Source organism: Anser cygnoides, chromosome 4, assembly GCF_040182565.1.
Source record: "Anser cygnoides isolate HZ-2024a breed goose chromosome 4, Taihu_goose_T2T_genome, whole genome shotgun sequence".
Lineage (NCBI taxonomy): Eukaryota > Metazoa > Chordata > Aves > Anseriformes > Anatidae > Anser > Anser cygnoides.
The window spans coordinates 19,201,099-19,228,289 of record NC_089876.1 but is presented as its reverse complement, the minus strand read 5'-3'; the positions used below and the strand labels follow the sequence as shown (position 1 = coordinate 19,228,289).

General features: G+C 39.5%; 1 protein-coding gene across 1 annotated transcript; it reads left to right on the top strand.

The window, feature by feature from the left end:
- Window positions 1–291: 291 nt before the first annotated feature.
- Window positions 292–27,191, top strand: SEPSECS (Sep (O-phosphoserine) tRNA:Sec (selenocysteine) tRNA synthase). Its single transcript, XM_048046833.2, has 11 exons — window positions 292–524; window positions 1,676–1,830; window positions 4,085–4,203; window positions 4,292–4,450; window positions 5,390–5,543; window positions 9,580–9,682; window positions 11,163–11,292; window positions 11,438–11,529; window positions 21,705–21,798; window positions 22,447–22,537; window positions 24,253–27,191. Exons 1-11 carry the CDS (start codon window positions 411–413, stop codon window positions 24,500–24,502), a joined length of 1,461 nt encoding a protein of 486 aa, XP_047902790.1. The 5' UTR covers window positions 292–410; the 3' UTR covers window positions 24,503–27,191.

The following is a 27,191-nucleotide window of genomic DNA, read 5'->3' as shown; positions in this document are numbered from 1 at the left end:
GGAGCAAAAGGGTCTCCTTACCCTGAGGGGCACCCGAAGGGGGCGTTACGTGGCTGTTCTCTACCGCTAAACTTTTGGGGGAAGCACACCCCAGCCAGCTCTCCTCGGCCAACAAGTCTACCTCCCTCGGGGTTCGCTCCCCGAGGGCCGGGCAGCCGCCGGCCGCCACCTCGGTCCTCAGAGGAGCCGAGGAGGGGAAATGGAGGCCCGCAGCGGCGCGGAGCAGCCCGACACCTCTCGGCGGCACCCGGAACGGGCCCGGCCTCCGCCAGGGGAGGGCCGCCGGAGCAGCCAGGCGGCGCATGCGGCTCCGCGGGGCGGGCAGCGGCCGGCCGCGCTAAGAGCGGCGGTGGAGGCGAACCCGCTCCGCACCGCTCCGCTGAGGGGGAGCCGGGCTTCGCCCCCCGGCCATGAACGCGGAGAACTTCGGCTCCAGCGAGCGCCTGGTGGCGGCGGCCTACGTGCGCCAGGGGGCGCAGGGCCGCCGCGGCCATGAGCTGCTCCTGCGGGCCCTGCTGGAGCAGGTAACCGCAGTGCCGCCCCCCGGCCCGGCCCCGGCTCCGGCTGAGCCCGGGGGGCTCCGAGCTGGGGCCGGGATCTCGGGCAGGGAGGTCCCGGGAGAGCGGCGTGCCCGGACCTGCTGCCACGGGCCGGCCCGGGCCGCCCGGCGGGGGTGGGGGCGAAGGGCTGCCTCAGGGCTGCCTCAGGGCTGCCTCAGGGCCTCAGGGCGCGCGGGGCTGAGGGAAGGTGGCAGGCAGCCAGATTGTTTCGAAATGCGTTGATAACGAAATTAAATCCCTCTCGTGAGGTGCCGGAGGGATGTGTTTCTTTGTCTCCGGAGCCATTGTCGATGGTTTCTTGAATGTTTCAAACGTTTTCATTAGTCACATCATCCACCATGACAGACTTCGCTTTCATACAACACGTTTAACCTAAAAATACGATTGAATTAGCTTTGTTACCGAAAGCAAAAACAAAACAACAACAAAAACCACTAAACTTTGATTTGCAATAGGAATGCTTTACAAGTTTACAGTGCCTTTCCTTTGAGGGTCTTCTCTGTACTTCACCAAGATGACTGCGGTTCTAACACCGAGAGGAGCACACAAAACTCTGTATCTGCTTCCAGCCCTATACAAATTACTTTCAGAAGGTAGTTAAGTCTTGAAGTATTAGGGTAATAACTGGAAAGGAAACTACGTGGATAGGAAGATGAGTTACAGCTGAAACTATATTCCGCTTATAATTAGTATTTTTGTTACTATTATCCCAATTATCTCGTTTTCACCCAGTTTGCCCTGCTGAACTTCTGCAGTGTTAAGCCTGTGTGTGGAGTATACATCAAATAATCCATAGTCTAGGGAGCAATTAGCATGTATGTGCTGCAGTGGTGGTGTGTGTACCTTAAAGGGTACTTGAAAGTGAAAAATACTCTGACTATTTTAATATCAGGATATGCTAACGGTAATTGTGTTGAATATATGGAAAAATCATTATTTAACATTTCTCTGAATACAAGTTTGTAACACTAGGTAACAAAAAACAGAAAGCAGAATCAAAATACAAACTACAGTTCAGCATGGAGAAGAAGGGTAACATCAATCAACCAGATTACATAAAGATGTGTTTGTTCTTAATTTCCAAGTTTAGGAGTTATCTTTATATTATTATTAAGGGAAAGTGTCCTGAAGATGGATGGGATGAAAGCACCATTGAACTGTTTCTTCATGAGCTTGCCATAATGGATAGCAATAACTTCCTGGGCAACTGCGGTGTGGGTGAGAGGGAAGGAAGAGTGGCGTCAGGACTTGTAGCCCGAAGGCATTATAGGTACACCTTATTGGCAGTTTGAATTATTCTGTTTTATTATTAATGTTTCCAAAGTGCTTATTTTACTGTCAATTGTTATCTGAGACCTAGATAGCATTTGAGAAAAATAGTATAATGCAATATTGACTTGATGCAACTTTCTGTATTAAATTTTCATTAATAACTCATTGGAAAGTCTTGAATGTAACAAAAATCTTTTGTCAGGGTTATGTCCTGTATGCTGAAGTGATAGAAGCCTGAGTTGTCGAATTGATTGAATGCAAGGAGAGATCTTCCTGCTTTAAAATAATTCATGCATTACTTGCCTTTTTAACGCTGTGCAGCTCTTCTTCTGTGTATTATTCAAAAGTACTGAATGTTGTAGTTCTAAAGTATTGAACGTTCCTAGTGAACAGCTAGTTGTATTTTTAATGTTCATTAATATATTTATAATGTGATAAGTTGATATGCACATAAAAACTCAGTCTATTTAAAATTTATATATGAAGTAAGCAAATTTATAAAGACTAGAAAATCTGTTAATAGCTTGAAGCCCTTCTTACACTTGACAGGTGCTTTGAATGCTATAATTCTAGTGGCTCTGCATTAATATCTGAAGATAAACTTTTTTTTTTGCATAGTGTTCCGTACTGTGAATGTCTTTGCTGATGTTCCGTCCAGCATGAACGAAACTCAGTGAAACTTTTTGGAATGTTTATCCTCGAAATATTAGCACAAAAGCATATTAGAGACCAGAATTGTTGTGAGCTTTACCATATGGAATTTGAATTACTGAAGCTTAATGGCTTTCTGAAACCCTACCATACCATGAAAAATTGATGAAGAAAACCACTAGTACATCAGTTTGGGTTTTCTGTTTTCTGTACTGCTGTCTAGTCTAAGACATGTCGTGAGGGAGGTAGAGTCACACCAGTGGAGTATCTACATAGCTGCTTGCTGAAGATGCTGGAGAAGGCAGGCCCAGCTTCTGGCCACAGAGAGCCTAGGCTGTCCTTAGCCATGGCATCTCACCTTCACCCGTGAGCGTAAGCAATAGCAAAGAAAGGTTTAGAGGCTTTCCTCCATGCCACTTATTTCTGCAGTGAGTTTTACCAGCTAACTTTGGTAGTGGTTAGAGGTGGCAGGAGATGGTTGTGGAGCTGTCTGTCCTTTCTGCTTGACGCATTCTAAGGGCCAGACTTTGAGAGCTCCTTAGAAAGAAGTAAATTATGTGCAGAAAAGAAAACAAAGTGTGAGAAAGCCATTAAGAACATAGCAGCAGAAACTAAGGGAAGAAAATATTTTGATTGAGTGAGGATTGGGTGCAAGTTTCAACTGATTATCAAGCCATTGTTCGTTTCAAACCATAGCTTGAAGTGGGGAAAAAACACTAAACTGTAAAACTGTGCTCCAAGAAGTTCTGAGTTTCATCCAGTCATGAGACTGCATTTTACTCCATTCCCAAGACAAAAACGGAATTAAAGGCATAAATAAATGTGTATTGTTAGTAGCTTACTTGAACAGCTGCATTTTAGCCATAGGTAAAGTTATTTCTGTCAGTTTAGATTTTATAAATGATTTGAGGATACTTCAATCCTGAAAGGTGCTAAATAATATCTAAGGTTTATAAACACAGTTTATAAACATTATTTATACATGTAGAATGCAGAGAGAGACAGTATTGTATGACAGATGAATTGAATAGGACAATGAGGTAGATGAATTGAAGGTGTAGAAAAAGATGGGCAAAGAGATACATTAACTTAAATGTCTTTGAGGGTGTTTTGTCACGGTATATATTACTTCTTTGCCCTGTGAAGGTAAAGAATTTGTCAGGGGAGTATAGTACCCTATAGTACCCTATAGTACCACCGTGCCTATACTATGTTACACTATAGGCAACTGATTTTTTTTGCTTTGGATTTTTGTGTCTGGTCATATCAGTACTTATAATGCTAGTTCAACAGGCATCGAGAAGTTGCTGGGGTGTATTTAAAAGTAAGCCTGCCAGATGCTAAAGGTGTTGCAATTTTGGGCCTTCTCCAAGTTTTTATTTGCATTCTGGAACATGGTCAGTCTATGGATCAAAACAAAACAAAAAACGGACAATTTCATACTAATGTATGTAGTTTGTTATAATGGAACTCAGTGTGGCAGGTATCACGTTGGATACATTTTCTGCAGTAGTTTATCGAACAGTTCTTTTCAGTCAGCAAGAATTACTGCTTTGAAACATGAAAAATCTTGATCTGTGTTTTCCACCTTCTTTGTTTAGGTTGATCCATGGAATCGGAAGGTCGGGTGATATCTCTGCAGTCCAGCCTAAAGCTGCAGGGTCCAGCCTTTTGAACAAACTTACTAATTCAGTAGTTCTGGATATTATAAAGCTGGCTGGTAGGTGTAAATCTAAAAATATCTTTGTGTAGACACATCCTGTGTTCTTCATGTTAATTTCTGACTTACTTCTGTTTTTTGTGTGCAGGTGTCCGGACAGTGACCAATTGCTTTGTGGTTCCTATGGCAACTGGCATGAGTCTAACTCTGTGTTTTTTAACATTGCGGCACAAGAGACCAAAGGCAAAATACATTATTTGGCCACGTATAGACCAGAAATCTTGCTTTAAATCAATGATAACTGCAGGTAATAGAGGGACAACTGATTACATGATTGTGTTCTTCTAACAGATTATAAAACTTCATCTTTCAGAGTGATCCTGAATTCACTTGCTTGGAGTAAGATCTAGAAAAGGTCTAATGCATAGCAGTGCTAAGTGCTTTATTTCTACACACCTGATTTCTAACATGCAATCGCATGAGTTTTCCTAATGCTTTATAAAATGTTGGAATATGCTGAGGCAGGAAGATGCATAAAGTAGTCAGTAGAGAGCACAATACTAAGGAAATTACCATTCATTCCTTAATAGATGCCCAATTTGCTTTCCTGAGAATGCTGTAAAACTGCGGTTCATGGTTCACATCCCTCTCAGATTTATGCAAAATACAAATGTCCCCTAGGAATTGGGATCAGAAGGTGACAAGCTAGACGTCTGACTTGCACATTTTTTTTATTTTGGAAAATGGCAAGTGTTAGCTGCCCCATTCGTTTGTAATCTTGCAGTGTCAGTGCTCACTCAGAAAATGAGTTTGGTGCCTTACTTAGTTCAAACCTTATCTTTTTCTCAAAAGGAATTCCTTGTTTACCAGATTATAAGCAAGCTAAGGGTAGAAGTCTGTCCCTGTTCTGATTCCGTCCCCTCCTACAGGCAGATTTATGGGATCAAGGAAAGGGCAAGTAAGGGATATCATAATTCTCCAGCTCGGTGAGCAAGTGGTGGCATAGATTTTGGTCCTAGTTCCTAGGAAATGTTTATTTTTTGCATAAAAGATTCACTAGATAAAAGCGACAATTAGAAAGAGGGACTGGATTCAGTACTAACGTGTCTATGTTCTTAATCCAAACCTAAAAGAATCTGTTAAAAGGAGAAAGATTTTTTTTTTTTTTGATTTATACTAGAACCAAAACTCCACACTTAGTTGGAGATTTGATGATATACATTCAGGTCTTGTTTCGTTTGGTTAGGTTTTGAGCCTGTGGTGATAGAGAATGTACTAGAAGGCGATGAGCTACGGACAAATATTGAAGCAGTGGAGGCTAAAATCAAGGCTCTCGGTGCTGAAAATATTCTTTGTGTGCATTCAACGACGTCTTGCTTTGCTCCAAGGGTACCTGATAGGTAAGTAGTCTTCGTAAGAAGTGCTTTTTTGTCGTTGTGAAAAAGCTGTGTGTTTTGGATGCCTGTCTTCCTCATGTTGCCTAATTACTGCCAACAACTAGGGCAGATACTTTAATCCCCTTGGGTAAGGGTAACGGCAAGTTGTCAAACAATGTTCCACTGTCAGAAAAGTGTATGATGGAAGTAAGTAATACAGGTCTTCCTTCTCTCATATGACTGAGGTCGCTTTTGGTATAATGAATGTCACTTTGGCAGTGGTTTGCTTTGTAATTTCATAGAAGTAGTAGGAGAAGACTTAGGTAGAAACATAGTCCAGAAAATATAGTTCCACAGCTAACGCCAAATTTTAATATTGCTCTTGCCTGTTCTACTCTTCTGTAGTCAACGATGAATTTTCCTAGGCTATTAATTAAAAACTACAAAAAAACCCTACAGCCAACATTTAAAATCTTTGTTTGAGTTGCTCTTTTCTGTATTATGCTGGTGTCCGTAGCACTAATAAAGATATACTGGTACAAGAAAACTCTTGAAAATATGTCGGGCAGATGTGCTGTAGGAGTATAACATACAATTTGCCCTACTGTAACATATCTTGGTTTGAACATTTGCTGCCTGCTTGCTTGCTGCTGCTGCTTATGATTTCCAGCCGTTAAATCACCATTAAAAGAATCGCCACTTAAAATACATTGCACTCCTTCCTAATGTTACATGTCCATATGCATAACTTCTGTAGTTGCTATAAAAATATGTAATTCAAGCACTAGCTGAGGCAGAGGTGGACACTACAGTTACGGGGTAGGAAATTGCATATTTGAGTCATTATTTTGATGTGTAGATTGGTTTTGAAATATTTGAAAAATTTCTCAATCTGAAAGTGACTTGTTGGAGTATGGTTCTGGATAAAGTACTTGGTATGTTGAGTTATTTGACCAAATTAAGCATCATTGTTACTTGCAAAACCCACTTTCTCTTTTTGCTTATGAAAATAAGTATTAAGAAGCAAATTTGCAACGTTTTAAAATTGAACAGGTACATTTTTGTGGGCCTGCATGTACTACACGCAAGTACAAGATATTAACAGGGTGTATTTTCTACATGTTTTTAAACATAGTGTCTCAGTTGCCTCACTTTAATTATTTTGTGTTTGTCATGAAGTTGAGAAGACTTATGTTTAGTTTTCATCTGCAGTGCATTTTTGTTATTGTGTTACCTGGAAAATTAGTTGAATTTTTGCAAGTTTAGAAAAGAAACGTTATTGAGTCTGAAACATGGTGAGTAAAGGAATGTTTTCTTCTGATTTCCTACCTTAAAAAAAAACCACAGTATTTATCAGAGGTTTAACCTAGTTGCTAGAAGGAAGTTAAAAACAAATAATTCTGTCAGAATACTATGAACATTGTTTGAAGTTGAGTCGCAAATTTATTGGCTAGCTTAAATCAGAGCTATCAGAATTGAATGGTCTATTTTATAGCTCGGGTAAATGAATCTTCTCCTTATCTGCCTTCTCTTTTTGACACGCGATTGTTTTGTTCTCCACAACTAAGAGATGAAATATTAGGTAGTGGCGCTGTGTTATGATATACCACAGATACAGGAGGAAATGAACGCACTTTCTATTTAAAGGATACTGTCAGCTATTGAAGGCCATAACATCCATCTTCCTACAGGAAGGAAAATGCAGCATTTCTGGAGGGTACCATTTTATAAGTCTGTTTTTAAATAGTTTACATTTTTAAGGTTTTGTTTAGTTGTACTAGTGTTTTATAGTTTTTAGTGGCTTAGGATTGTTAGAAGGTCAGGGAAGACGTTTGTGCCTGTGTACCTATACCTTTCCCTTGAAGTATTATTTAACTTTATTGGAATAATGCACTACTGTATAAATCCCTTTGTTGGAGAGACATCAGTTCTCTGATAGTCTTCTACCTGCTGTTGCTGTGAGTTTTTTCTAAAACTACTGTGTTTTGAAAGAGAACAAAAGGAAAAAATTATCTTCTCGGTTAATTTTTGTACTTAGCAGAGCCCTCTCTCTATCTTGTTACTTTCATTAGTATTAGAAGAAGGAGCAAAGCTTTTTTTTTTTTTTTTCTTAATGAACTTTCACTAGAAGGAGAGAAAGAAGGAATAAATTGGAAAATATTTCTTTAAGTCCTGTTTGTGACTTTTAGGAACTTGAGTAGTAGCCTAACTTAGATTAATGCTTTATTTTTCTGATATGACTAGCTGCTCTTAATGGTTCAGTTTAATCCTTGGAAGCAGATAAGTGGTGTGCTTAATTGTGTGCATAATCACGCATAATCACATATTCTTTTCAAGCTATAGCCCTCTCATCCTGTATTGTAGAATGGATCTAATCATTCAGTAGAACAATTGTAGGAAAAGTAAAGAGCCTTTTCTATTTTCAGGATTTGTAGAATATAGCTTACTGCTTCTCTAAGGCTCAGCAAGCTGAGAAAGGTGAGCGCACATAGCAGTAAACCCTCATGTTTCCAGTTTGGTGAAATCCTCTACCTGCACTTAAAAAGAAGCCTGTCAGAGGGGGAACTATTTTCCTCTGAGTCTCTTTGGAAGGCGAGGGATGAGTCTGATCTAGATCAGCAGATCGGAGGGCAAAAACTTTGCCCTGTGTAGTGTTATGTTTCCTGAAGTATCCTGTTAATGTTATGTAGTTCAGGATTCAGGATGTTGATAAATGTGAAAAATTACTGGACATGCAGCTCCTGCTGAATATCTTGACTGTAAAAAATGAATACGTACCCGATACTGCTGGTGTTACCTAGTCGTACTTGTGATTTACATACTGGTGATTTCTTTAGAAATTATTTCTTTAGAAATAAGACTGTAATGATGCTGTTTTCCTAAGGATTGAAGTTTAGAAAATGTAGCTTGAGGTTTGCGGCTGAGTTTTGCATTACAAAACAATGCTGGGCAATGTAATAAAAATAGAATACAAAGGAATGTCACCTCTTGGAAAATGTTTTCCTACTCTGTCACATTTTATATGGGTGTCAGTAAATCACAGAGAGAGGCTGTACAAAAGGAGATCTAGTCAAAAATACATTGAAGGCTTGGATTTTTCTGTTGTTGTTTTCAGTATTACCTTTTATCATCACTTTAAATTATTGTATATTACCTTATTTTTTACATACAGGTTTTCTTTTTAGGAGATATTCATAAGTTTGTTAAAAATCAAGGGATTAAAGAAAATGAAGCATGATTGGAGTGCCTTGAAAAGGTTACTAAGCATATGTGTGTTTACAAAGCTGAAGTCCCTTAATGGAAATGACCTCTGCATCCACATAAATCCTAGTTTCACTGAGAAATCGATCCAAGCTGAACTCAATGTAATTTGGGGAATTTCTAAAGGCAAATGAAAATTTCTCTTTATTTCTGAGTAAACAGTTGAACAAAGTTTAATGTGTTGATCTCCACATTCAGACATTTTAAGGCTATCCATTCAAAGCTGTCATTTTAAGGCTATTCATTCCTTTGAAGAATGTCTTTTCTGTTAATCAGCTTAGCTGGTTTCATTTAGAATACTAGCTCTTTGAAACAAACAAACAAACTACACACAAAAAAAAAAACAACATAACCAGAAACATGTAAAGACTTCCTCTTTTATGAAGCTCTCAGTTCTCAATTCCCAAGACACACCCTGAAGTTTCCATAAGGCCGTTTTCAGGTTGAATATTAAAAGAAAAGTGCGTAAATAGCTGAAGTTCTGTTAGTTATTGTTAAAGTAGCATGAAAAAGATGTTAATATCTGAAACAGAATGATTTGGGATCTATTTACTGTGTGCTAGACAAAACTTCCAGTGAAGCATGAAAAATTTCAGCCTGGGTCAACAATTTGTAGTATGTATAAAAGCTAACAGGTTCTCCTTAACCTTTGCTGCTTAAGGTGACAGCTACTACCATGAGGCACTAACCAAAAAAGTTCTTCTCATCTCTTGTAGACCTTTCAGTCTTTTAAAGGTCTGATTGATAGCATGAATTACAGTTATCAGTATTTCTCTAAATTACAATTTTATATTCACAGGCTGGAGGAGCTGGCTGTCATTTGTGCTAAATATGACATTCCCCATATAGTCAACAATGCCTACGGAGTTCAATCTTCAAAATGTATGCATCTCATCCAGCAGGTAGGAACTGTGTATTTCAAATATTTTTTTAAACCAAAATGAGAAAATCTCTAATTAGAAACAATACTAGCAAATTTTGTCGTGTTTCACAGCTCCAAGGCTAATCCTGTGCACGTCTGGTAGTTGAACAGTTTTCTGAGAACAAGGAGCAGAGGGAAATAGCACTTAAAACAATACTTGTTATTTCTATTATGTGCTTTTAATTTAATAAAAAAGTGTCTGTTATGATGGAATAATCTTTCTTAAAATATTTCATAAACTTACTGACATAACTAACTGTAAAATAATAGGTCATACTTGAATGTAGATTAAACCTTGTAACACGTTCTGTTGAGATTTTCAATTTTTTTCAACTTTTCAATTTTAAAAAAAAAAAAAATAGTACTTTAATATGTATCTACTTGCATATTATTTAATATGTATACATCTTCCTGAATATACTTTTCAGGTTATATTATGATGCATAATTCTTAATTGTACAGTTCAATTATACAGGATTAATCAAACTGAAGTCGCACAGCAGAATCTACCATTTTTATTTTTTCCCTTTAAGAATGTGTAATTGGCTAGGTATAAGGACATTTTGTTTTCCAGGAAGAGGGGGAATCTACTGTGTGGAGGTTAATTGGATCTTAATTTTGCAGGCAACGTGATATAGAATCAATAGAATATCCCGAGTTATGAGGGACCCACAAGGATAATAGAGTCCAACTCCTGGCCTCCACACACAACCACCCAAAAACCAGACCATGTGTCTGAGAGCATTGTCCAAACACTTCTTGAACTCTTTGTAGCCCTCCTTTGGACACTCTCCAATGGTTTTATGACCTTATACTGTGGTGCCCCCACGGCTAGCAACGCTGTGCCTGTTGCACCCCAGGGTATGGTTGGCCCTTTTGGCTGCCAGGGCACCCTGCTGGCTCGCATTCAACTTTCCATCAACCAGAACCCCCCAGCTCCCTTTCCATGAGAGAGCGTCACAGTCCTCTTGTTCTGATGCAGATTTATTTATATATATTATTATTTATATATACTTTGCTATATTTATATATCTCAAGGAAAAATGTTTCTTTTCTAATGAAGCATTAACCTGTAGCCCTTTACTGTCTGAATCTGTGCGGCTTTTTGATTTGTACAGTTTTAACTGCATAATTTCCATTAAATTGCAAGGATTTCTTTGGTAGTTACTGAAAACGAGCTACATTTTATAGACTTGCAGGAACTAAACCAATATTTCAAATTGCAGCAAAATAAGAATTTTTAAGGCACTATGTAAGCAGACAATGAATAATGATGAGCAACACTAAGAAAAGGTAATACTGCGATTTTTAACTGTTCATCACAAATACAGTATCAGAGAGTTTTAGGAATTACGTTTGTTTCAGTTACATTGCTGAATTATGTTTAATAATGATGCTATCATAAGTCTCTTCTAATGTATGCTATGCATTTGTTGTTGTTGTTGTTCCTTTTGATAAAGGGTGCTCGAGTAGGCAGAATAGATGCTTTCGTTCAGAGCTTGGACAAAAATTTTATGGTTCCAGTAGGTGGTGCTATCATTGCTGGCTTCGATGCGTCCTTCATTCAGGAGATCAGCAAAATGTATCCAGGTAAGTAGTTCGCAGACTGATTTAATCCATACAAAGTAACTGCAGAAAACTCGATTATCAGCTGTCTTTCACTTCTTCTTCTTTTTTTTTTTTTTTTGGTAAATTTAATCTGTATATTGGGTTTCTGTTTGTCTGTTTTTTCCAGGAAGAGCTTCTGCATCTCCTTCTTTAGATGTCCTCATTACACTTCTGTCTCTAGGTGCCAGTGGCTACAAACAGTTACTGAAAGAGAGAAAGGTAAGCTTTTTGGGAATCAGAATTTTCTTGAAGTCAGCGGTTAAAAGTCTCGTTGCAAAACTGCTTTGCGTAGTAAATCCTGTTTCTATACAGAAAGCTGTTGAATTTCTTCAGATCACACAGTTCTTAATCTGGAAAGACAATACAATATAATTACTTCATGGCCAAATGGTGTTGTGAATAAGCCTGATTTCCTTGTTGTATTCCAAACCAGAGAGTTAAACTGAGGTCCTGTACTATCTATCTCGTGCAGTATTCATATTTGTTGTTACAGAGTATGACTAATACAGTAGGATTTTGCCCAGTAGAATCTGAGAAGTGCTGTACTGTTATGATCACAATGCTTCCAGGACCAAAGCATGAGACTGGACACGCAGAGCTAACCCAGGGGTTTCTGCTCATCTTCATTCGGCCATATCGTGGTTTTGTGCTATGGTAGTGTTTAATTAAATGCTTTTGTACAGCGTTCTCTAGAGAGTCACAGCTTCCAATAAGTTAAAAATAATAAATACTGTGCATGGCCACAAAAAGATTAAAAGACTGTAATTTAAGGTATTTATCTAGATACAGAGCTAGGTTTCTTCTGTGCCTCTCCCAGACTGTGTGTTTTAAGTTGGATATAACTGCATTGCACAGATATTCCTGTGGTTTAAAGTTAGAACCTGTACATATCAAGTTGCCCTTAATTCTGGATGTATTAAAGGCCTGATCTTGCTATCTGTGTGCATTAACATAGAGAAATATTTTTGTAAAGGGTTTTAGACAAGGAAATACTGTGGATTACATACTGTAAGTTAATAGTTTTAAATCATGCATGATATGCTCCATTATTTTGTTTATGAAATATGTTCCAATTATTTCCTGCTGACAGCTTGCTCTTGCCTCTGATATCAGAGCAGAGCAGTAGTGCTAGATGCTATGACTTTTTTCTAGCTGTTTGTACAGGCATGCAGATACTCTGTACTGGAATTGAGATCCCTAGGAATAGCTAGGATATAGAAAAAACAAACAAACAAAAAAAAAAACAACTTAGTTGACTTAGGGTATGGAGTGATCTGTACCACCAAAGTGAAAACACGGCTTGTGAAACACTGAAAGCAGTCACGTTTTTGCCACTGTTGGAATACAATTTCTAACGTTGTTTTATTCTGGACTGCTGTGCGTATTGCTGTCTATGATTTGTGTCTTCATTAAAAACGAATTTTATATTTCACCCCTTTTACTCCCACCTCCGAAAGAGTTTCAAGTGAATTTATCTTGTCTTCTGCAGTACTGACTTTGATGTTTAGATTTACACTGTCGGCAGATAACATAATGGGCAATATAAATATTGTTCAAGTCATAAATAATAATTCTTTCATAAGTAAATTGTCTTAATGAATAGCTGTATATTTTAAATTATATCGTTTTCTTGGAAGTAGGATTCTAAAGTGAATAAAGCATTACATTTTTACAACTTCAGGTCTTTTTTATATCAAGTGTGAGTACACTCTATAAACATAGCCTTATATATGGCATAAATATGTTTCTTTTATTGGATTTGCTGTAGGAATAGAAACCTTTTTTGCTTAAATGTGTTTGTTCCTGAATTGTAAAAATGTAATAGTGATAGTTTATTGCCTGTGCTCTGTGAAGGCAGAGGCAGAGCTATTAGGCTCTCAGCAGGAACTATTTATAGCTTGACATTGAGTACTCCTTTCTATATTGGTGCAGCTACACCTACTCACACAAAGTCAGCTATAAAAAACTTCCGATATTTCTTTTTCTTTCTCTTTTTATACTTATTCATGAGTGTTATTTCAAGTTATTTGAGCTCAAGCCAGAGAGATCAAAATATTACTGAGAAGAGATTAATTTCATACAACCAAGGGAAAGGAACAGTCATAGAATCATAGAATCTCCGGAATTAGAAGGGATCCACAAGGATCATCAAGTCCAGCTCCTGGTTCCACACCGGACCACCCCAAAATCAGACCATGTGTCTGAGAGCACTGTCCAAATACTTCTTGTACTCCGTAGGCTCGGTGCTGTGACCAGTGCCCTGGGGAGCCTGTCCCAGTGCCCAACCACCCTCTGGGTGCAGAACCTTTCCCTAACACCCAGCCTGACCCTCCCCTGTCCCAGCTCCATGCTGTTCCCTCGGGTCCTGTCGCTGCCCCCAGAGAGCAGAGCTCAGCGCCTGCCCCTCCGCTCCCCTCGTGAGGGAGCTGCAGGCCGCCGTGAGGCCTCTCCTCAGCCTCCTCTTCCCTAGGCTGAACAAACCAAGGGATCTCAGCCATTCCTCATACACTTTGCCGTCTAGCCCCTTCACCATCTTTGTAGCCCTCCTTTGGACACTCTCCAATGGTTTTATGTCCTTCTTATACTGTGGTGCCCCAAACTGCACACAGTGCTTGAGGTGAGGCCACACCAGCGCAGAGCGGAGTGGGACAATCCCTTCCCTCAACCAGCTAGCAATGCCTTGCCTGCTGCACCCCAGAGTACTGCTGGCCCTTCTGGCTGCCAGGGCACACTGCTGGCTCACATTCAACTTCCCATCAACCAGAATCCCCAGATGCATTTCCGCAGGGCTGCTCTCCAGCCTCTCATTCCCCAGTCAGTACATATATTCAGGACTGCCCCATCCCGGGTGCAGAATCCAGCACTTGTTCTTGTTTAACTTCATTCAATTGCAGCTTTCTAGACTGTCAAGATCTCTTGGCAAGGCCTCACTACCCTTAGGAGAGTCAGCAGCTCCTTCTAATTTAGTATAATATGCAAACTTAGCATGCATTCGAGTCCTGCATCCAGATCATTTATAAAAGCACTGAACAGAACTGGCCCTAAAATTGAGCCATGGGGGACCCCCCTAGGGACTGGCCTCCAGCCTGATGTAACCCCATTTACTATAACCCTTTGAGCCCAACCCATCATCCAGTTGTTCACACACTGTATTTTGTGCTTCTCTAGCTGTGTGCTGGGCATTTTGTCCAGACGGATACTGTGACAAGAAGTACTGAAAGTTTTGCTGAAATCCCGAAAGATCACATCTACTGGCTTCCCTTGGACAACTAGATGGATAACCTTGTCATAAGATGAAATTAAGTTAGTTAAACAGGACTTTCCTCTTGTGAATCCTTGTTGGCTATGACCAATGACTGTGTTGTCTTTCAAGTGTTTTTCAGTAACTCCCATGATAATTTTCTCCGTAATTTTACCAGGCACTGAAGTGAGACTGACAGGCCTGTAATTACAAGGGTCTTCTTTCTTGCCCTTCCTGAAAATTGGAACAACATTTGCCAGCTTCCAGTCTCTCCAGATTCCTAAGACCATTGAAAAATAATTGAGAGAGGTCTTGCAGTAACATCAGGCAGCTCTTTCAGTACCCTGTGATGAATCCTCTCAGGCCCTACAGACTTGCATGCATTCAGCTGGAGCAGCAAATCCTGAACAAATTCAGTCAGCAGGGATTTTATTGTTCCCCCAGTTATGGTACCCCAACTCAGGGCTTGGGGGGCCCCAGGGTCCATCATCAGTGTTAGAGGCAAAGGCATTAGACATCTCTGCTTTATCCATGTCGCTGTTTGTTGCCGTCCTCATCACGTGATGGACCGATGTTATCTCTGGTCCTCCTTTTGCTGTTAGTGTACTTTAAAAAGCCCTTTTTGTTGTCCCCACAGTACTGGCCAGCTTCAACTCTAATTGAGCTTTGGCCACACAGATTTTCCTTTTACGATGGTGAACGACATCTCTGTAGTCCTCTCATGTTGCTTGACCATGTTTCCAGTGGTCATATGCTTTCGTTTTCTGCCTAAGCTCAAGAAGAAAATTCCTGCTCTGCCAGCCTGGCCTTCTGCTCTGCTTGCTTGACTCCTGACACCTTGGAATTGCCTGTCCTTGCACTCTTAAGAGGGGGCTCTTAAAAAGTGGTCAGCACTGATGGACCCTAATACCTTCAAAAGCATATTCCCAGGAGTCCTTAATAACTAGTTCCCTGAGCAGCCTGAAGTCTGCCCTTCCCATATCAAGGGTCAGAGTTTTGCTGGCAGTTTTTCTCCTATTGTCAGAGTTTAAACTTGACCGCTTCATCGTTACTACAGCCAAGACAGCCACCAATTGCCACTTCAGCCACGAGACCCTCTCTGTTTACAAACAGCAAGTTTAGGAGGTCACCTTTCCTGGTCAGCTCCCTTACTACTTGTACCAGGAAGTTATCTTCAACATGTGTGGAAGTTCCAGGACCTGTTCCTGTCAGCTATATGGTATTCCCAGGTAACATCTGGGGCGTTGAAGTCACCCATAAGGATGAGAGTGGATGATCTAGAGGTTAATTCCATGTAGAATAATTCATCAGTGTCCTCAACCTGTCTGGGTGGCCTGTGGTAGCCTCCCACAATGGCATCTGTTTTATTTGCTTGTCCCTGAATCCTTTAGGATCCAGAAGCTCTCAACTGTGTCGTCACCCCCTGCAAGCTCTATACAGCCCAGCCTCCCCTCATATCTGGGGCCACCACCACCCCTCGCCTGCCCTGCCTGTCCCTCCTGACAGGCCTGTACCCGTCCATCATAACGCGCCAGTCACAGCACTCTTCCCACCAGGTTTTGCTTACACCCATGACGTTGTAGCGCTGGGATTGTGACAAAGCTTCTAGCTCCTCTTGCTTACCACTCACACTTAGGGTAGAAATATTTCAGTGTGCCCCAGCGTATCCAGCTCATCTTGGAGCAGATTGAAGGGCCTTGCTGGCACCCAGCCCCTCAAACATTGGCATGCCATCCCATGCGAGCCTGGTTTTACCCCTTTCCCCCTTCAAAGATTTGAAATTTAAAGCTCTTTCAATCAGCCCTGCTAATTCCTGAGACAAATTCTTTTCCTACTTTGAGAAAGGGCCATCCTGTCAGGCCTGGTGTCGTGTAGACCATCCCACGATCAAAAACATCCAAAATTCTACCAGTGACACCAGCCTCAGGGCCAGGTATGTACATGGCATGGTATTTTCTGACAGGCTATCATTCATGGAGTATGAGATTGTCCAAGAGTATGAAATTTGTCTTCTGATATGAGGGAATAAAATGGTGCAATGAATCAGAGGACAGGAGAGCAAGGCAGTAAGTAGCACATGCATGCCATCCAAGTGTCTGAATAAACATGACCACTTATGACAACGTAATAAGGAATGTGCTCTGCAGTCATATTTAGCCTTGATGTTGCTAGAGAAAGGATGGAAAAAAACTCCCAGCAGTCTTTTTCTTGCTTATACAGGATTCTCATTATTACTTTTTATATGTTTATGTAGAGTTTAGAACAGTGTTTTTTAAATTTCAGTAAGGGATTCTAGGTCCTTTTGTAATGCGGACAATAACAACAGATCCATGGTCAAATTTGTTAATGTTGTTGCTTAACTCATGTTACTATGTGAAGGTTATGCTTATGAATTGACTGCTTTGATTTCCTCAGCACCAGTCACGTTGTGTCTCATATTCTGTATTGCCGGGTCTTAAAACTCTGTCTGCATGCATGCATTTGTCTGAACCAGGCCACACGTAGCAGTTAGAGGGGCTGCACTGCGTGGTACCACAAACAGTGGGCTTGCACTGATCGTCATGTCAGACCTGGCAGACAGCGAGGGACCTGCGTTCCGTAACAGGCTTAATACCTTTTAACTATTTTCCAATGTGTACGTAAGCGATCCATTTAATCCAATTAACTAGTTAGTGTGCTATTCTTACTGAAAAGGTAATAGCTTCACCTTCTCTTCAGCGGTTACGTCTTACAGCAGTCTTCCCTTAACAAGCTAATGATCAAGATAATTCTGATTGTCTTAAACATATTTCTGTGTTACTTGGGGTGTGATGGAGCTTTTTATGTCTGTGTTCATCTGTCTGTATACTTTCTAGAGTGATTAACTGGAGCCGTTCTTATGTCCTTATGGAGTGTGCATCTAAAATATTTAAAACCACACTGAGTGGGAGGAAATTGTTTGATTTTTACAATTCAGTAAAATACTGGTTTTACATTTCATGTTTTATTGTTGATGCAAGAAAATGTGGTTTGTTCTGATAGGAATAAATTATTTGTACTGTTCAGTACGAGTTTATATTGCTGCTCTACTTAAGATTGAATTTAAGAGAAAAGATTTAATGCTGCGTATTAAAAATGTAAAACTTCAAATATTCTTGCAAGAAGAAAGACATTCATTACCTTTTTTTTTTTTTTTTGGTTGAGTCAGTTTGCTACACTGTAGTTTGTCAAACCTGTGGGAGTATTGCAGAACTTTCACCCTGTGAAATATATAGAACCTTATTCAGGTTGTGGTCTGGATGGAGGCGAGATGGTTTAACTGGGTGTAGTCATTACGTTAAACGGTGGTGTGTAGTTAAGCAAGTGCCAAGTATGGATGGAAGCTTCGAAGCGCTGTGCATACTCAGACCAAGTGAGAGAGGTATGGCCCTCAAGGAGCCACATCTCTTGGCCTTGTAAGTGCTGACAAGAAGATTTGCTGAATTAAAAAAAAAAAACAAATAAATAAGTATGGAGTTTAGTGTTTTCATACCAGGTTGGCAAGACTCACTGAGCTGTTGCTGTTAGATTAGAATAGAACAGTTCAGCTGGAAGAGACCTTCAAAGATCACCCAGTCCACCTGCCTGACCACTTCAGGGCTGACCAAAAGTTAAAGCATATTAATGAGGGCATTATCCAAAGGCCTCTTGAACACTGGCAGGCATGGGGCATCAGCCACCTCTCTAGGAAGCCCGTTACAGTGTTTGACCACCCTCATGGTAAGGAAGTTTTCCCTAATGCCCAGTCTGACCTCCCCAGGCACAGCTTTGTGCCGTTCCCACACGTCCTGTCATCGGTTCCCAGGGAGCAGAGACCCACACCTCACTCTCTACTTCCCCTCCTCAGGGAGTTGTGCAGAGCAGTGAGGTCGCCTCTCAGCCTCCTGTTCTCCAGACCTGACAACCCAAGTGTCCCCAGCCTCTTGTCACAGGACGTGCCTGCCAACCCTTTCAGGCATCCTTCTTATGTTGTGGAGCCCCAAACTGTACACAGTACTCAGGGTGAGACTGCACCAGTGCTAAATACAGTGGGAGAGCCACCTCTTTTGACCAGCTGGCTATGTATGCTGTGTTTAATGCACCCCAAAATGCTGCTTGCCTGTTTGACTATTGGCCAGCACCCCCAGATCCCTTTTTGCAGAGCTGCTGTCCAGCAATTTGTCTTCCAGTCTGCTTTATGTGATACCAAGCTTTCAAAGTCCTTTAATAGGTTTTGTATTTTTTAAAGTTTCCACTGTTTTATGAATTCAGAACAAAATTATTTTTTTCTCTTGCAACGCAAGAGAATCTATAAATGAGACTGTGTGGTATATGTAGGTGTTGCACATACGTATGAGTTTCTGTTGTGTTTTTGGTTGCATTTCAAGAAAAGAAGCCTTTAAAAGGGGCTTTTTGGGGCTGCTACTAACAGGCCTCCATGCTCAGCATTGCAGCCTCATTTTATATGGGTGAAATGGTGTGACACAAGGGGGAATGGTTTTAAAGGGGGCTGGAACCAGGTAGTCTTAAAGGTCCCGACCCAAACCGTTCTGTGGTTCCATGATGTGAGAGTCAGTCTGTATGTAGAGCAAAGAGGTTGTAAAGTTTTAAGTTTTTAAGGGGAAAGAGAATTAAATAACGAAACATAATTGATATTTAGTGCTTGGGTTGCTCAGTGCAACTTCAGCATAATAGTTAGCTTCACTGGAGAAAACTTGAATGCCTACCATGGAAATTCAATTATGTAAGAGCTCGTTTGTGTATAATTGCTTAGGGTGCTTATAAATTTTCCACATAATAGAAATATTTTGTAATAGGGGTTGGTTATAGATTAGACCTCACAAAATATTTCATTTTTCTTTTTTTTTGGAGAGGCCATTAATCTATTTTACAACAAACCTTTTAAATTCTGAAACTATAAAATATCAAGAGGTCATAAAAATAAGAAGTTTTGAATTTTTGTTCAGATAGCTTCAGTCAAACTGATAAAAATGCATATTTGGATATTTTTTTCCCCATCTTCGCATTTTTACTGGTTCTGCCAAATTTCTGCGTATGTGAAGGCTGATCTAGTAACGTAGGTACTTAATATAATTTAGTACAGTGGGTAACTGTTTATAACAACTTGAAGTCCTTTTATTAATAAATACTATAAGAGATGCTGTAGAGAATTCCCTAGGTATGACAAAGACAAATGAATTGCTTGGGAAATTCTTCCTTTTCCAGAATAGGCTTTTCTCTGTACTATTTTCATCGATAATATCTCCATAGTAGGCACAATTAATGTATAGTTCTGTAAAACTCTGCTTCGGTTGTAGAAATAAATAGCCAGCAGAGGGAGCACAAATTAGTTTATGAATTGTATTCCAAAACATCCTGATGTAATGGCTAAACATATTAATGATGCTCATTGTGGAAAGCAAATAACAAATGAACAATGTGTTTATATTCAGTGAGGGACTAGAAGGAATGGAAAAGTGTTTGAATGTTTGAGTAAATGTTTTTCAACTTCTGCGAGTGAACTGTAAATAAGCTCTGAAGAATCGAAGCCCCAAAATCACTTGATTTCAAAATACCTCTAAAAATATCAGTGGAATGATTCTTCACAGATTTCAAGTTCTGGAATACCATAGATGTCTCCCATAGTTTTCTGTTGTTGTTCAAAGTATTGCATAAGTTTTATGGTCTGGTTGATAGTGAATCTGCAGCCTGATTTCTTTAGATAGTAACATAGTGCTTTTTCTCCCTGGCAGAATTCATTCCATGGTATTAGGAAGCGCAAGTCAGGAGCGGCGTTCATTTGATCACTCATGAAGTGAGACTGGTTTCACTGCAGTGGCTTAAGAAAAACATCTGTAATCTTCTAACTTAGCTACTACAAAACTCACTAGGTTTCATAAGAGCTGTGGGAGGTTCTGTTCAAGAGCATAATTTTGATCACAAGCTATAATCTATACCTGTCAGAGTGTGCAGGTCAGAACAGGATACTGGTCTGCAAACAGAAGAGACAACTCTATATGAAGAATGAAAAATCACTTGTCAGGTCCAGATATTGATGTGGATGCTGCAACAGGCAGTCACATGGAAGTAGCTGAGAGGCAGAGTCCTTCTGGCCAGAAAAAGAAATCTGATGTTTAGTATCTTTTAACGACTACCCAGTATCTGCATGTTTTTGTTATTATTTATGAGAAACAAAGCATTAAAAAGAACAGAAGAGAAGCCAAATACAATAAGAGTGGTGTTAATTCTTACTGTGTCGTGTTTTGAGCTGATATGTGAGGGGGAAGATAATAAACTGAGGAAGACCACGAGCAGTTATTGTAGATTATTATAGAAATAAAACAGGGATGAAGGAAGAGAAGCATACTTTAATGTGCAATGGGACTTGTATCTTAGCCAAAACATCTGTGAATCTCAGTTTTATGATACTTTCACAATAAGGGTGGAATCCAAGTAAGCAATATCAGGAATTCATTTCCATTTTTTTTAGTAGGCTTGAAAAGGACTGGCTACGCAATAGAGCTGAGTATTCAGAATATATGTTGTATGAAACAAAATACATTCAAACATGTAGTCACAGCCTTCTCCTTAAGAGACCGTATTGCTTTTTGCATACAGAAAGTCTGTGAACCTTTGGGAGTTGTGATTGTATAATAACAATAGTAACAAAATGTGCTGGTTTTAGCCTGGAATGTGTTAATAGAAGATAATGTAAGGAACAATATCTCACAACGTGGCTATCTGTGATGGTAACAGTTCATTCTCTGGCTCGTGGGGCCAGGGTGAGGGGAAGCTCTTGCAGGAGTGGGGAAGGGTCTACTCCTTCAAGAGGATACTAGCGTGGAGGAGGACCTGCTGTATAGCAGTAATCTCTTAAAGATTTTACTTCCCTAGGCTTCAGATCCACAGAGAGAATGGCTGACATCCCAAACACGGATATTAGTCTAGATAGAGAGCTTTCCATCATCTTGAGGGGAAGACCAGGGTTAAGGAAATGGAGCTTTTCATTTATAGAGGGATTTCAGAGATTTGTCTGGACAACTTCTTCGGTGTGCATAAAAAGGATGTAATGGAGATTTACCAGTTTTGTGAAATAGGTACCATTTTCTGTTTGATAGCTAATAACAAAAATATTGCATCTTTTTTTTTTTTCCAGGAGATGTTTTCCTATCTTTCAAGTGGGCTGAAGAAGTTGGCAGATACCCACAATGAGAGACTGTTAGACACACCACATAATCCCATATCCTTAGGTAACTTGTTTGTTATATTTCAAAAGAAATTCTAATATCCTGTGCATTTGTAATGCAGTTTCATATACATTTCCTATACATTAGTCATTGTTCTCTACACTCCATTAAATTGTTCTTAAGCCAGGATGAAACCATTGAACCCAATAAGGTAACCATCTATAAAAGCAGAGCAGTAAAGCAGTGACTCAGGCCCTTTACTTTTTACAAAATTGCTCCTGTCCAACATACTCATTTATTGTAATCAAGGCAGGCAGAAGATGTTAGCATGTAGTAATACTTTATAAATAAGTAGATTTTAAAATAAATTAGGGTGTAATTACTTCTCACTTCATCTTACAGTGCTGTAAAAGAAATTATGCAATTCCTACTCAAGATATTTGATCTAACCAAAAATTCTGCTGAACGTCCAAGTAATGTTGCCCCCTGTGCAGAATCTCTGCCTTATGTACAGTCCAACCAAAGAAGTAATCCATGACAGCTTGTGGGAAAACAAAATGATGAAACTATAATATTCATATTTATTCTTCCTTGATATCTGAACACAAATATTTGGCCAGATTTTTATTGTTGGAAGACACCTTATCCCCTGCAGTTTTTGGAAAAAGAGAAGCTTTGTAGTAGAATTAATATGATCTTTTGTTACTTCAGCCATGTCACTGAAGAATCTAGATGAAAATAATGACGTAGCCGTTACCCAGCTCGGATCTATGCTTTTCACAAGACAAGTTTCTGGAGCAAGGTGAGGATGCTATGAACTTGAAAATTTGGAGGAGTTGTATTAGGATTTCATAAAATATAAAGTATAGTATTTGTTTTGTGCCAGTTGCCTCATGATTACAGATTTCAGTGTGGCAATACAGTTCCAAGAGTAATATACCCTTTTTCCTCAGTGTTATCTACTAATAATGTGTGTACCTGCCTGAGTTAGCAATGAGGCCCTCTTTGTTAGCTTTGGTAGACTAAATAGATAATCTATCCCCATTTAATTTAGTGTCATTATTCCCTAGAACCCCTTGGTTTCATTTAGTTTCCAGCTGTTGTCTGATCTTACAGTTAAGTTGTAAGCTGCTTAAGGAAGATCTTTGTTTTGTTTATTGCAGCACAAATACGGTTGTGCTGGACGTCAGGGGAATAAGCTTCTAATACCCTGCATAGCTTTTTGTCATATGGAAGAAAATCCCGCTTTCCAGAACTAGCTGTGTTTAAAAAAAAAACAACTTCAACTCGAGCCGTTCTGAGCTGAATTTATTCTTATTGACACTGGTATGTGGAAATGTAAGCCAAATCATTTTTAATGATTTTGGTTTAAACGTTTTAGAAGAAGAGAATGATTTAGAATTTGTTTTGGCAGAATTCTTTAATCTGAATATTACTGCTGCCATGCTAGCTTCTGCTGTAGACTTAATGTCATTTTCTGTAGCAGAGTTGATTGTTTCCACATCAGAAGGTATGCTTCATTAGCTTGGATTATTCCACTTCCTGCACAGATGAATGACAGTAAATCTATGTGTACTGTAGTTAGATGCTCTTTTTAATTTGCCTGTCCTAACCTTGGCTTGTCCGGAAATTTCAGTCATCTTTGGCTGAAATGATTCAAGAAGCTCCGTATTTGAAAAGTTAAAGCTCTCCAGTTCTTTGTGTGATACAAAGGCTCCCCTTTTTTCCTTTTCTTGTATAAGCAAGTGATTCCTTTGCAGTAAATATACAGTTAGACCTGGCATTTTGACAGACTTTAAATGTTAGGCTCGTGGTGCACGGCAGTGGTAATAATAGCATCTTCCTGCTTTGTTAGCACACAGGCTTTCGCATAACCTGTGGTTTGAGCACTTCAGTACAGAAAGGATCTGCTAATCCTGGTGGAGTTTGTCTGAATGCAGTTTCTTAAATGGATTGCAAAGAATGTAATAAATTCTGACTTCTGACTAAAATTGATTGGTGTTAACTGTTTCTGTAGGTTTTAACTATAGCCATAAGGTGAGTTGTTCCTTTGACAAGGAAAGGTGTGGATTAAGGTCTCGGTTTATCAGGGAATGGGTGTATGCTGAGTGCTGAGAAATAGGGTGTAATAGGTAGGGGTTCTTCATATGAGGAAGAGGTAAAAGCAGTGGTGAAAAGTATCCGCTGTGAGGAGGGAATGTGATTCTGAGATGTCTTTCACCCCATGCTAGGGAGCTCAAAATACCAGTAGTGAAGATCTTAGTAATTTAACTGGAGAGGGGAAGGGACACACCCCTATGCCCACAGACTTGACCTAATGTAGGATCTGCTGCCACTGTCACTCATAGCGATGCTTGAGCACTAACTTGGAGAATGCCTATTGTAAGCCTGCTTACAGGCATTTGTTTAGAGTTAGGAGATATTGCACTGTATAGGAATTTGTATACGTTCATCATAGAGTATCACATAAAAATATTCAAGGCGTCTTTAACTGAATCACAATTTTGTTTGTTTCAGGGTTGTTCCTTGTGGGTCTGTACAGACAGTGAATAACTACACTTTTCAAGGCTTTATGTCACATTCAAATGACTATCCCTGTGCTTACCTCAATGCTGCATCAGCAATTGGAATTAAAAAGCAAGATGTAGACGTATTCCTAAAAAGACTGGACAAGTGTTTGAAGACATCTAGGAAAGAAGGAAACAAAGAAAAAACTGTGAATGAAATATGTGATTCTAATACAGGCACAGAACAACTTGCAAAGTAGAAGATACAGATGTAGTAACACAGGAGGATACGTTTTTGTTTGAAGTATGGGGTTTGTATTGCATTGTGAATCTGCAGTGCAGAAAATTTATTCCTAAAAACAAAAAACACAACAACAACAAAACTTGGGTGAAATTCAGGCTCAGAGGAAACAGATGATATTCTCCTATTCTCCCTTCCTAGAAAGTCAGACACAAGCTCTTTGCACCACACAAATATACTTAATATCTGCCAAAGTAAAGCTCTACATTCATAAAAATCTTGACCTGGCCTGTCAGCCTGTGGGTGACTGTTGGGTCTGGTCACAGAGTGCTTATGCACATGTTCTTCGTTAACGAGATTTTCTGTAGCAATGACTAAATTCCTGTCTAGGTACACAACCAACAAGAAATGTTTCACTGCTCTCAACGTGTCTTGCTTTTCCTCTGCTTACTTGCCACTTTTCATTTGTTTTCAAAGATTTATAGAAAAATGTTGGGATAGCCTTTACTAAATACAGTGTTGAAACTTGGTGAAGAAATTACAGGGTTGGAATAATAGTCTTAGATGTTCTCACATCTCATGAACTGCCTAGAACAAAGGAGCCATCTGTGGCAAAGGAAAACGTAGAATACCTCATATCCTGCCAATACTCAGCTCTTGAGAACGTTTTCGTAGTTCAGCAACCAAATGGAATGCTGAGGAAGAGCAGTGATGAAAGCATGGGTCCATGGAGCGGAGAGGGAAAATCATTTTTATTCATTTCATCTCTTCTTTGATAGTTACTTTTGAATAGGGGTACTCAGGTCAGAGATCCACTGAAAAGGCAGAATGCTTTGTGGGATGAATGCAGCAGTTTCAAGAGCCAGCCAGACCTGAGGGTGTTTTGGCATTTTTAGTCCATTGTTTTTAAATTTATAGACATCCACTTCTGAACTGTCTCACAGTGCTATTGGCACTCGCGCTTCTGTGGCTGTGTGCAGTTACTGATTTGAATTCATAAAAGAAACAATAGATTCAGGGTCTGTTCCTGGAACAAAGGTTCCATATCACTGGAGTGACAGTGCTGTAGGTTGCAAAATTTTTAGTTAATTATTCTTAAATACAATTACTACATTATATGCAGGTTTTTATGTCATTTGCTGTTCAAAGTGAGCTGAACATTCAAAGACATTTTTCTTTGTCCGTAATGTAGTAATACTTGGGACACCACGATTAATGAGTTCCAAATGTCAGGAAATTTTCTAGTTACTTTGTTTGGTGGGATCTGAGCCGTATCCTTCAGAGCCCTCTGGAAATTGCCTTATCAAAACAGTGCTATTGAAAGGACCGTCCCTCCAGTGTGCTCAAATGAATTGATACAGGAGGTGAAGTTAATATGTGGAAGTTAATAGACTGCTAATCATTCTGAAGGCGCTTTCACTTGTGAAGCTCATTGTATCTTTAGTTTAAATTGAACCTGCTCCCACATTGTTATTGCTACAGTTACACTTCAGATTGATTAAAGCTTGTGGAAGGGATGGCTCCCTGGACTACAGTCACAGTTGTTATTTGCTGTACAAGCACATCGTAGGAGAAGGGTAATATAACTTGACCACTAAGTCCTTGTGGCCATAAGGAGATGTAAATTTCTTTTTTCTTTTTTTTTTTTCCTTTTTTGGTTTTGTTTTGAGATGATGCTATACCTCAGTTTTTCCAGTCAGTAAAGTTCTCCTACAGGCTTGAGAGACAAAACTGTAGCTCACTCTGCCCTCTGTATTCAGAGTATTGGAGCAGACAGTGAAAATCACGGTGTCTTAGTGATACCTTTCTTCCTGGTTTTGGATATTGCTGTTTCCTGCCTGAATGAGCATAAGTTACTGATTTAGATGACTAGTCACAAAATGTGAATATTAGAACTACTGTTGTGAGAGTTTGGGGGGGTGCATGGTAGCAGCTACAATGAGGATTTGATGAATAATATCCTGAAACTGGAAAAAAAAACACCCAACAGCAGTTGCCTTTTCTGAGAGGAAAAGACCTCTACTCTACCTTTTACGTTCTTGTAATAAATTGTCTGCTGCAAATAATTTACTCACTTCTACTCTAGATTGAACTGCTTTCTCAGGTAGTGTTTCTCTTGTCTTCAAAATGTTTCCCATTTGAAATCAGGGATAAAAATTTCAACAAATCTGTCTGAACAAATATCCAGGGAAAGAATCAACTGTTTTGTTCTGATTTTGTGCTTTTAAACCTTCTATTTTTTAATTGAAAAACATCTTAATGTGACACGTTTAGTTATAAATTGTGTGTCTGTGTGTCATTAAAGCTCTTCACAAATCTTAATCATTCCACCTAAAGTCAGACAGTTTAAAATATTTTGAGAAATACGCCCACCATGAGGTATAAACTTTTGAACTAAATATTTGTGTTCTGTTACTTTGGCAAGTTGTACCAGTTCACGGTTGTGTTTGCCTGCTATGTCCCCTGAGATGTGGTAAGTTGTAATTAATACTAGGTTTATATAGACAGAAGCATTATATAAATGTCATGATAATTATATTGAAATGTTAAGGAATTCAAGTGGCAATATACCTTAAAAGAAATGGAGAAGAAATGGTTATTTACGGCATATTTGAAACAGATAGATAGTATTTTTCAAGGAGAATATAGACCACTTATTCTCTATTCACCAATATCTATAATAAAGTAATAAAATAATACTGGAACAT

What these genes read in the sequence shown, in the direction of transcription:
- SEPSECS (XM_048046833.2), top strand. Translation starts at nt 411, where the DNA reads ATGAACGCGGAGAACTTCGGCTCCAGCGAGCGCCTGGTGGCGGCGGCC. An exon ending in TGCGGGCCCTGCTGGAGCAG is followed by an intron (nt 525 to 1,675) that starts GTAACCGCAGTG and finishes ATTATTATTAAG; the next exon opens with GGAAAGTGTCCTGAAGATGG. An exon ending in GGATATTATAAAGCTGGCTG is followed by an intron (nt 4,204 to 4,291) that starts GTAGGTGTAAAT and finishes TTTTGTGTGCAG; the next exon opens with GTGTCCGGACAGTGACCAAT.